The following is an 11,240-nucleotide window of genomic DNA, read 5'->3' as shown; positions in this document are numbered from 1 at the left end:
CAGAAAATCCACCAGTCTCTGCTGCTTGTTGGCCATGGGCGAACTCCCCTTTTTGACTCTTGGGGAGTCCTCAGAACTCCAAGTAAACAGAAGCTCTCAGTGCTCCCTAGAGGAGGTTCCTGCAAAGCCTCGACACAGCCTGGGCATTTTCCATGCCTCGTACAGTGTCAGGTAAGGAGGTGCCTCTTTCATCTGCCAGGAGCTTTGAGCTGTGGTCAGGGGCAGCTGTGGCCTGAGGGGAATGGGCCTCTGCCCTCTGCTGGCTTTCCTCACCTAATGGGAGGCATGCATGGAGGCTCAGGCTTTGTCTTTAGTGGGTGGAGGTGGAGAGAGTAGAGGGGAAGGGCTGCCGGAGGGAACTTAGGAGCCAGTGTGAATGGCCCCTCCTCTTCCAGTCCCACAGCGGGACTGGAAGCTAAGACTGGAAGCTGTGCTCTGCCTCCTGTCCCTGCATTTTGCCCGTTGCCCCTTCCCCTTGTGGCTCCCTGGTCTATAACCTGCCCTATTCAGATGGTGAGGGCTTGGGAAATGGGTCTACTGGGAATACGAGGTGTAATGAAACCAGGTGAAGGAACGCAGGGTCAATTGAAGGAATAAACAGTGTCCTGTTTGCCATCTGTCATCCAGTCAAAGAGAGTTGGCATTCAGAGCAGCTGCCAGAAAAGTCTTTACAGAGGTGATCTTCTGTCACTACCTGCCACGTTCTGCAGAGGACATTGAGGCTAAGCCACTCTTAGGAGCCTGTCCAGAGAGAATTTGGGCTGGGCAGATCTGGGGCTGGTGCTGGGGGACAAGGGTCTGGAATCTTCTATGCTGCCTTTCCCCTGTGTGGTTTCCTTTAAAGCCACCATGTGGGGCCCTGGTGGGACATCGCATCTCGCCGACAGAAGTGGACCAGGCAGATCCTCAAAGATGTCTCCTTGTACGTCGAGAGCGGGCAGATCATGTGCATCTTAGGGAGCTCAGGTAAGCTGAGGAGGGAGTTCCCTACATTTTCCATGAGGACTCAGAAGAGGCTTTGGCTTGTTTTGAACACCACACTAAGGAGACGGGTTTAAGTTGTAGCAGGATGGCCAGAAGTCTGACATTAGAATGAAATCTGATGGCATGTCTGACTATGAATAGAACCTGGTTGTTGTTGTTTAGTTGCTAAGTCACGTCCGGCTCTTTGTGATCCCACGGACTGCAGCACTCCAAGCTGCCCTTTCCTTCATTATCTCCTGGAGTTTGCTCACACTCATGTTCATGAGTCAGTGATGCCACCCAACCATCTCATCCACTATCGCCCCCTTTTCCTCCTGTCCTCAGTCTTTCCTAGCATCAAGGTCTTTTCCAATGAGTAGGCTCTTTGCATCAGGTGACCAAAGGATTGGAGCTTCAGCTTCAGTCCTTTCAGTGGATATTCAGAGTTGATCTCCTTTAGGATAGACTGGTTTGTTCTCCTTGCTGTCCAAGGAACCCTTAAGAGTCTTCTCCAACACCACAGTTCAAAAGCATCAATTCTTCAACCCTCAGTCTTCTTTATGGTCCAACTCTCACATCCATACACGACTACTGGAAAAACCGTAGCTTTGACCTGTGCCAGCAAAGTGATGTCTCTGCTTTTTAATATGTTGTCTAGGTTTGTCATAACTTTTCTTCCAAGGAGCAAGTGTCTTTTAATTGCATGGCTGTAGTCACCATCTGCAGTGATTTTTGAGCCCAAGAAAATAAAGTTTTTCACTGTTTCCATTTTTCCCCATCTATTTGCCATGAAATGATGGGACCAGGTACCATGATCTCAGTTTTTTGAAAGTTGAGTTTTAAGCCAGATTTCTCACTTTTCTCTTTCACCCTCCTCAAGAGGCTCTTTAGTTTCTCTTCACTTTCTGCCATTAGAGTGGTCTCATTTGCATATCTGAAGTTGTTGACATTTCTCCCAGAAATCTTTATTCCAGCTTGTGAGTTATCCAGCCTGGCATTTTGCATGATATACTCTCAAGTAAGTTAAACAAGCAGGGTGACAATATACTCCTTTCTCAATTTTTAATTGCCCAGTTCTTCCATGTAAGGTTCTAACTGTTGCCTCTTGACCTGCATACATTTTCTCAGGAGGCGGAAAAGGTGGTCTGGTATTCCCATCTCTTTCAGAATTTTCCATAGTTTGTTGTGATCCACATAGTCAAAGGCTTTAGCATAGTCAATGAAGCAGAAGTAGATGTTTTTTGGAATTCCCTTGCTTTTTGTATGACCCAACAAATGTTGGCAATTGTATCTCTAGTTCCTCTTACTTTTCTAAACCCAGCTTGTACATCTGAAAGTTCTCAGTTCACATACTGCCAAAGCCTAGCTTGTAGGCTCTCAAGCATTACCTTGCTAGAATGTGAAATGAGTGCAATTGTGCAGTAGTTTGAACATTCTTTGGCATTGCCTTTCTTTTGGATTAGAATGAAAACTGACCTTTTCTTGTCCTATGGCTAGTGCTGAGTTTTCCAAGTTTGTTGTGCAGCACTTTAACAGCATCATCTTTTAGAATTTGAAATAACTCAGCTGGAATTCCATCACCTCCACTAGCTTGGTTTGTAGTATTGCTTCCTAAGGCCCATATGACTTCACATTTAAGGATGTTTGGCTCTAGGTAAGTGACCACACCATAGTGGTTATCTGTGTCATAAAGACCTTTTTATAGTTCTTCTGTGTATTCTTGCCACCCCTTCTTAATCTCTTCTGCTTCTGTTAGGTCCTTGCCATTTCTGTCCTTTATTGTGCCCATCTTTGCATGAAATGTTCCCTTGGTATCTCCAGTTTTCTTGAAGAGATCTCTAGTCTTTCCTAGTCTATTGTTTTCCTCTATTTCTTTGAATTGTTCACTTAAGAAGGCTTTTTATCTCTCCTTGCTATTCTCTGGAACTCTGCATTCAGTTGGGTATATCTTTCCCTTTCTCCTTTGCTTTTCCCTTCTCTTCTTTTTTAGCTCTTTGTAAGGCCTCCTCAGACAACCACTTTGCCTTCTTGCATTTCTTTTTCTTGGAGGTGGTTTTGGTCACCAACTCCTGTACAATGTTATGAATCTCCGTCCGTAGTTCATCAGGCACTCTGTCTACCAGATCTAATCCCTTGAATCTATTTGTCACTTCCACTGTATGATCATAAGGGATTTGATTTTAGTCATACCTTAATAATGGTCTAGTGTTTCTCCCTACTTTCTTTAAGCCTGAATTTTGCAATTAGGAACTCATGATCTCAGCCACAATCAGCTCCTGGTCTTATTTTTGCTGACTGTAAGGAGCTTTTCCATCTTTGGCTACAAACAAAGAATATAATCAGTCTGATTTCAGTATTGACCATCTGGTGGTGTCCACGTGTAGAGTCATCTTTTGTGTTGTTGGAAGAGGGTGTTTGGTATGATCATTTCATTCTCTTTGCAAAACTCTGTTAGCCTTTGCCCTGCTTCATTTTGTACTCCAAGGCCAAACTTGCCTCTTACTCCAGGTATCTCCTGACTTTCTAATTTTGCATTCCAATCTTCTGTGATGAAAAGGACATCTTTTTTTGGTGTTAGTTCTAGAAGGTCTTATAGGTCTTCAGAGAACCATCTAAAGGTTTAAAGAATCTTTTGAAAGATCCTTGAAAAAGATGACATCCTGCTGAACATGTAAGTTAATTCCTGTTTCAGAGAAAAGCACCTAACATAGTGCTTGGTATATAGAGGTGCGCAGTAAACCCAGTTTCCCTTCCTGGAGACGGGAATAGGAATTGAATAAGCACAAGGATGCCGTTTACCCCCCATGTGTACTGGTCTTTTAAAAATTATGATGTATTTTAAACACACAGATTGGGGAGATCCCCTGGAGAGGGGAAAGGCTACCCACTCCAGTATTCTGGCCTGGAGAATTCTATTAGACTATTCCATGGGGTTGCAAAGAGTCAGACATGACTGAGCGACTTTCACTCACTTCACTTAAACACACAGACAAGATAGTTAACAATATTCCTGTCTTAACAACTAGCTTTATGAAATCTTAACTTTATACCATATTTACTTCAGATCATTTTTTTTTTTTGGAAAAAAACAACACCCTAAATATTACAGATTCCACTGAGGCTATTTGCATGCCTGTTCTCTACCTTCTTCTTCCCCTCCTCTTTCCCTGCATCAGCCAGTCATTGCAGGGGAGGGTGTAGCCCTTTGGGGCTGGGGCAACACTCTGTGAGGGTCACAGCTGAGGATGCACAGCTGTGGGGGAAAGGGTGTGTTGGCCCTGAAGAGGGCATCCATGTGGCACATCACAGGGTCCACTACACTGCACATTTTAAGGTTGAAACATTCTGACAAATTTGCTTCCCAGGACCCTGTTTTGATTGGGTTCTTGCTTGCAAATTGTTGACACTTTCAGCTACTCTCCACTTGGCATTGCTCTTTTCGATAGAGGTGGGCAGTGTAATTCTGTGATAGAAGTTAAGCGTGGTCAGCCTCTTTCGACTCGGGGGGTTACATCCACAGCCACTCTCCTGCTACAGTCAAGGGGTGGGGAGAACAACTGGATGGTGGCAGGAGTGCTGTTAAGATGAGGTGAAAAGGAATTCATTGATGAGAAGGGTTACACTTTCCTGAGATTTCCTTTCATTTTGTTTTTTCTTGGTCCATGCCACAGAACTCATGGGATCTTAGTTCCCCATGAGGGATTGAACCCGTGCCCTCAGCATTGAAAAATGCAGAGTCCTAACTACTGAACCACTAGGAAAGTCCCTCCTTTCATTTTCTTTTTTCAATTTTTAACCATTTCTAATTGTGTGCATGTACCATAATACCCAGGGTCATCCTAATTTTCCTTTTGATAATTATACTTCTTTAAAGAGAAAAGCTGAGTTATTCCCATAATATTGTGTCACTTGCTGCCTTCTCTGTGTAGGATAAAAGGGGTGGCATGTAGCACAACAAGGATTGAACCCACTTCTTGGAAATGTGTCCCACAGGCCAGTATCATGCTTCATACACATCTCAGCAGAACAGGGTGGGGCCCCCTGTTCCAGGGGCTCACGGGCTGGTTTCTGATGATTGCTTACCATGGTTTTATGACTGTTGATCCTTTTGTACTGAACATGAATTCTTGGTAGACTTCAAGTTCCATGAGGGTGGGAGCTTGGTCTTTTTTTTTTTCCCTGATGGATCCTCAATATCTAGGACAGGGCTTGCCACATAGTAGGTGTTTAATAAGCATTTGCTGAATAAATGATTAAGCAAATGAATTAATTCTATGAATTACTTTTAGTGTTTCATAACATGATTTCATTGGTGTCTTATCTAAAGCGGTATTTTTATCAAATCTTTACTAGTGAGGCAGAAGATGACTTAGGTGTTCACAGTCTCACTAGAGAATGGTCTAATGCAAGCCTGCCTATAGTCAGCCACTCTCTGGGGGAAGGTAATTTTATTGAACTCATTATTATCTATCATGTAATTCTTAGACTCTAGGCTGCATGCTCCTTTGCAGAAGTCTAGTTACAGATGACTTTTGTCCTTCTAGAAGAGATAATCCCGAAGGTCATGGTTTTATTGCCCTGTAGGGTATTAACCTTTATTTTTTTTCCTTTTCTTTATTGTGGTAAAATATGCGTAATATAAACTTTTCCATTTTAACCATTTTATTTGTCAATTTTTTATTGAAGTACAGTTGACAATGTTGTGTTAGTTTCAAGTGTGAAGCAAGGAGATTCAATTATATATATGTTCTTTTTCAGATTCTTTTTCATTGTAGGCTAGTATAAGATACTGAGTATAGTTTCTTATGCCATACAGTACATTCTTGTTATTTACATACTTTATATAAGTAGAGTGTATGTTTAATTCCAGATCCTAAATGTATCCCTCCCTTACCCCCATTTCCCCTTTGGTAACCGTAAGTTCAATTTTCTATGTCTGTGAGTTTGTTATCTATTTTGTAAATAAGTTCACTTGTATCATTTTTCAAGATTCCACATATTAGTGGTATCACATGATATTTGTCTTTTTCTGTCTGACTTAATTCTGTATTTAATTCTGGTTTAATTAGTATGATAATCTCTCAGTTCCTATTGCTGCAGATGGCATTATTTCATTCTTTTTTATGGCTGAGTAATATTCCTGTGTGTGTGTATACATAGATATATACAAACATATATCAATATGTATACATACCTCATTTTATCAATTCATCTGTCTGTGGACACATAGGTTGCTTCCATGTCTTTGTTACTATAAATAGTGCACTATGAACACTGAGATGTGTATATCTTATTGAACTAGAGTTTTCATCTTTTCTGGACATATGCCCAAGGGTGGGATTGCTGGATTTTGTGATAGCTGTTATTAGTTTTTAAATGAGCTTCCATAACTGTTTTCTGTTATAGCTGTAGCAATTTGCATTCCCACCAACATTGTAGGATGGTTCCCTTTTTGCCACATGCCCTCGATCGTCAATTTATTGCATAGACTTTTTCATAATGGCCATTCTGACTAGTGTGAGGTGATATCTCATTGTAGCTGTGAGTTGCATTTCTTTAGAAATTAGTTATGCTGAGCATCTTTTCATGTGCCTGTTGGCCATCCGTATGTTTTCTTTGGAGAAATGTTTATTTAGGTATTCCACCCATTTTTTATTTTTATTTTTATATTTTTTAATTGGGCTGTATGAGCTGTTTGTATATTTTCGAAATTAAGCCCTGGTTGGTCACATGTTTGCAAATATTTTCTCCTAGTCAATAGATTGTCTTTTCATTTTGTTTATGGTTTCTTTTGCCATGAAAAAGCTTATAAGTTTGATTAGGTTTATTTGTTTCTTTTTGCTTTTCTTTTGCCTTGGGAAACTGACCTAAGAAAACATTATTATAATCTATGTTAGGGAATGTTTTGCCTATATTCTCTTCTAGGAATTTTATGGTGTCATATCTCATACATAAGTTGTTAAGCCATTTTGAGGATTTTTTTGTGTACCATGTTAACCATTTTTAAGTATACAGTTCAGTGGTATTAAATGCATTCACAGAGTTGTGCAAACATCACTGACATCTATCCCCACAAGTTTGCATCTTGTAAAATGGAACCTATATTCCCATTAAAGAATAGCTCCCTTTCTGCCCTTCTCTCAGTCCTGGCAACCATCACTACAGTTTCCGTCCTTATGAAAGTGTACTTATGTCCCATACTACTCTAAGTACCTCAAATATGTGGAATCATACAATATTTATCTTTTTGTGACTAGCTTATTTCAGTTACCATAGTCTGGGCAGTGTTCATCCATGTTGCAGCATATTGCAGACTCTCCTTAATTTTTAAGGTTGAATAATATTCCATTATATGTACAGCCCATAGTTTGCTTATCAATTCATCCATTAATGGACACTTTCCTTCCACATTTTAGTTATCATGAATAATGCTGCTGTGAAAAAGGGTGTACAAATATTTCTTCAAGACCCCATTTTTCTGTTCTTTAGGGTATATACCCAGAAGTGGAATTGCTAGATCATATTCTATTTTCAGTTTTTATAGAAACCACCATACTGTTTTCCACAGTGGCTGTACCATCTTATATTCCCAGCCACAGTGCACAAGCATTCCAATTTTCCCACTTCTTCGCCAACACTTGTTATTTTCTGTTTTGTTTGTTTGTTTTGATAGTAGCTATTAGGTGCGAAGGGATATCTCACAGTAGTTTTGATTTCTGTTTCCCTAAGTCCTTTACCCAGTCTTGAATCAGGTGGTTGGTTTGTTTGTTGTTGTTGAATTTTAGAAGTTCTCTCTGTAATATTAATCCCTTATCAGATATAAGATCTGCAAATATTTTTCTGTCATTCTGTGGACTACCTTAATACACTATGAATAATGTCTTTGTTGAAAAACATAGGTTTAAAATTTTCATGAAGTCCAGTTTATCTATTTTTCTTTTGTTACCTGGACATTTGGTGTCACATCCTAAGGCATTAACCATGTAACTTTGCAATTTACTCCAATCTTCTTTTCTTCCCTGAGTATGCATACTAGTTTCTCATACCCTTTTATGCTTGAGCTTTGTTATCCTCCTGGTACCCCCAGAAATGAGTTAATAAATATTTAATACATGTTTAAACAAAAGACAGTATTAGTTACCTATTTTCATGTTTAAAAAATACCCAAACTAAGTGACTTAAAATAATAAAAATCAGGTATTATCTCTCAGTGTTTCTACAAGTCAGAAATTTGGTATGCCTCGGTTGGATACTTCTGTCTGCAGTCTCTCATGAGGTTGTAGTCAGATGTCAGCTGGGGCTGCAGTCATCTGAAGGCTTGAATGGAGCTGGAGAAGCTCCACCTGAAGCAGTTCCCTCACATGCTGAGAAGCAAGTAGTTGCTCACCATTGCTCGCTGAGGATGTGTGACATGAGAGGAACCCTGAAGGTCACATTGGAGGCTGAGAAGGAGCAGCCAGACTGACAGGATTAAACCAAGAGGATGAGGTGGCACTCGAGCCAAGAGGATGAGGTGGCACTCGAGCCAAGAGAGAGATTTACAGAAAAGGGCAAGCAACAGTATCAAATGCAGCTGAGAGGTCAAACAACACACAGAAACTAGCCCCAAGAAGGCTAGTTCTGAGGTAGTGGTAGAACTGGAATCGGGGCTTTAGGCTGTTGGAGGGTCTATTAGAGTTGAGACGGGATGCTAGAAATGTAAGGCTGAGGGAACTCCTAGTTAGAAGAACCACAGACAAAGCTTAATATTGTGACTGAGAAACTTGAGGGCACGTTTTGTAAGACAACCCCAGTGAAGTCACATTTTGTTTCTTTTCAATCAATCTGCTCCCTTCCCCACGCTGACCTCTACCTGAACACACTGGGGCTGATTCTGAGCTTTGTCAGTCGTGGGTCAGATAAGAAAACCACTGCTCCGGGAGCTTGGCTTTTCATCTTTGCACCCCTCAAAGCAACCAGCAGTGTCTTTAAAATATTTGAGCAAAAGATCCTTTCGTTTGTTTTGCACAAGTCATCACATCCTCAGTAGAATTCTCTTGCCATCTTCTCAGAGAGCCCAGAGCCTCCTGATAATTTCCTCTCTTACTGATTCTAACTTCTTAACAGCCTTACTCAGGAAAGGCCTGGTGACTCCTCTTCCTGTCCCTATTAACTGGGCCCATGTAAGCTTGTGTCCAACAAGAATGGGAAGGGCCAGCTGGTGTCTTACTCTAAGAGATCACTCTAACCCTAGACAAAGCAAACCAGGAGAAACCTCACCTTCCAATCAGGTACAGGGAAGTTAGTTCATCCCATCTCGTGGGAAAGTTCTTAGCAACAACCTGCTGGATTATGCTCAAGGCTCTCAGTGTAGGCTGAGGCCAACTTGGTTTTTACTGAAGGACTCACTAAGCTAGTGCTTCTCACACTCCAATATGCATGAGAACTACCCAGGCATCTTGTTAAAATGCAGAATCTGAGCTAGGAGTTGGAGCCTGAGATTCTGCATTTCTGATAAGCTCTCAGATGGTGCTGATGCTGCTGGTACTCAACCACACTAGCGAGGCTCTGGGCCAAGTCCTTTACATCCAGGAACCAGCAGAGGATCCCAGGGAGTCACAAACAAAAAGAAATTCAAATGCCCTAGAATCCAAATGCTTCCAAGAGCCATGGTTTTCATTTGAGTCTGATCCTGTGTTTTCTTTTTCAGCCTCAAGCAGCTTTAAAAGAGAATAAAGGGGCAGACAGAGCTCCTCCAGCTCAGACCTGGAGGAGAGAAACAGCTCATCCCCTCTCATTGAAAGGGGACAAGCTGGAAGGGCTCATTCCAGCCAGGAGTCTGGCCCATGAAGCCAAAGGGAGAGCAAGTCAGGGCCGGACAACGGGTTCACCGAGGGTCTTGGGAAGTTCCTGTGAGGCCTCGTGCATGGCCTCCTCCAGGCCCTCTCTTGTCGCCTCCCAGGCTCAGGGAAAACCACGCTGCTGGACGCCATGTCCGGAAGGCTGCGGCGCACAGGGACCTTGCTTGGGGAGGTGTTCGTGAACGGCCAGGAGCTGCACAGGGAGCAGTTCCAGGACTGCTTCTCCTACGTCCTGCAGGTGCCCGCATCCTGGCCCGCCCACAGGAGTTGGGAGGTGGCGGGGGTGGGGGGGGGCACCTTGGAAGATGCTGACAGGTCCCTCGCCGCAGAGCGACACTCTGCTGAGCAACCTCACCGTCCGCGAGACGCTGAACTACACGGCGCTCCTGGCCATCCGCCGCGGTTCCCAGAGCTTCTTCCAGAAGAAGGTGGGTGCCTCACTGTGGCCTCATACCCCCTCGTCCCTCCATTTGCCCGTTCCTCCCCATCAGTCTTCACTAAGAGTCTAGAGCTGCTCTGTCCACTATGGCTTTGGGGCACTTAATGGGGCTTCAAATGTGGCACTTGAAATGTGGCTTTAGTCATGTGGCTTTGGGAGACTTGAAACATGACTAGACCTAATTGAGATGTGCTATGAGTGTAAAATATACACCAGATTTTAGAAAATTAGTCTGGAATCACAGAGCATAAAATATCTCATTAGTAATTTTTAAAATGTTGAATATTGGTCACAGTGGTATTGTTTTGGTTGTATAGGGATAAAGAAATTATACCACTTAAAATTCATTTCTCTTGTTTATTTTCACTGTCTAAATATGGCCAGTAAAATGTTTAAATTCTGAGTGTGGCTTGCATTATATTTTTATTGGATGGTGCTGTCCTGGGAGCTCTCTATTTGAATGGATATGATTGTTTTCCTCATTCACTGCCCTGCAGTCCTGTTGAGATTTTTCTCAGCTTTCTTTGAGACATCTTGAATGTGCTTCATCTAAACTGGATTCAGCTGGTGAATTGTCAGCTCTTCCTAGGTTCCAATGTTTCCTTAAGTGGACCCAGTTTGGAAGTAGTTGTAGGTAAACTTGCAGGGACCTCACCTAAAAATATTGTCTCATTTCTGTCTGGACTGGAAACACACAGGGAACCAAGAACAGACCCGTGTACCACCTGCAGAGCAGGCACAGTTCCCTGGGAAAGAGGTTCCTACCCATGACATCTGCCTCAGAGACTTCACCACCCTGAGGTTCAATGAGGTTCCTCCTGGGCACACACATTACATCTGCACTTCAGTGGCCAAAGCTGGTCTTTCTTCAATGCCACTGAGGCTCTGAGGGATTCTCCATCTCAGCTGAAGGGGCAGCAGTCACTCCATTTTTATCAGACCCCTTTGAACCTGTCGTCAGGGAGTTACTCCTCTTGACCCAAGTGCTGGACTCTCAG

At 42.6% G+C, this 11,240-nt stretch overlaps 2 protein-coding genes across 2 annotated transcripts in view; one reads left to right on the top strand and one right to left on the bottom strand.

Moving 5' to 3' along the window:
* Positions 1–11,240, bottom strand: part of PLEKHH2 (pleckstrin homology, MyTH4 and FERM domain containing H2) — a 524,875-nt gene that overhangs the window by 335,444 nt on the left and 178,191 nt on the right. The gene's annotated exons all lie outside the window — the stretch shown is intronic.
* The window catches only part of ABCG5 (ATP binding cassette subfamily G member 5), a 35,179-nt gene continuing 23,954 nt past the window's right edge, over positions 16–11,240 (top strand). Inside the window, exons 1-4 of the mRNA XM_061432213.1 lie at positions 16–171; positions 845–966; positions 9,905–10,041; positions 10,133–10,231. Of these exons, the coding sequence (XP_061288197.1) occupies positions 35–171; positions 845–966; positions 9,905–10,041; positions 10,133–10,231 (495 nt within the window). The 5' untranslated portion in view covers positions 16–34. The remainder of the gene's footprint in view (positions 172–844; positions 967–9,904; positions 10,042–10,132; positions 10,232–11,240) is intronic.

Source organism: Bos javanicus, chromosome 11 (genome assembly GCF_032452875.1).
Source record: "Bos javanicus breed banteng chromosome 11, ARS-OSU_banteng_1.0, whole genome shotgun sequence".
NCBI lineage: Eukaryota > Metazoa > Chordata > Mammalia > Artiodactyla > Bovidae > Bos > Bos javanicus.
Note: the sequence above shows the minus strand (reverse complement) of the source record. Positions and strands in the feature narration are given on the sequence as shown.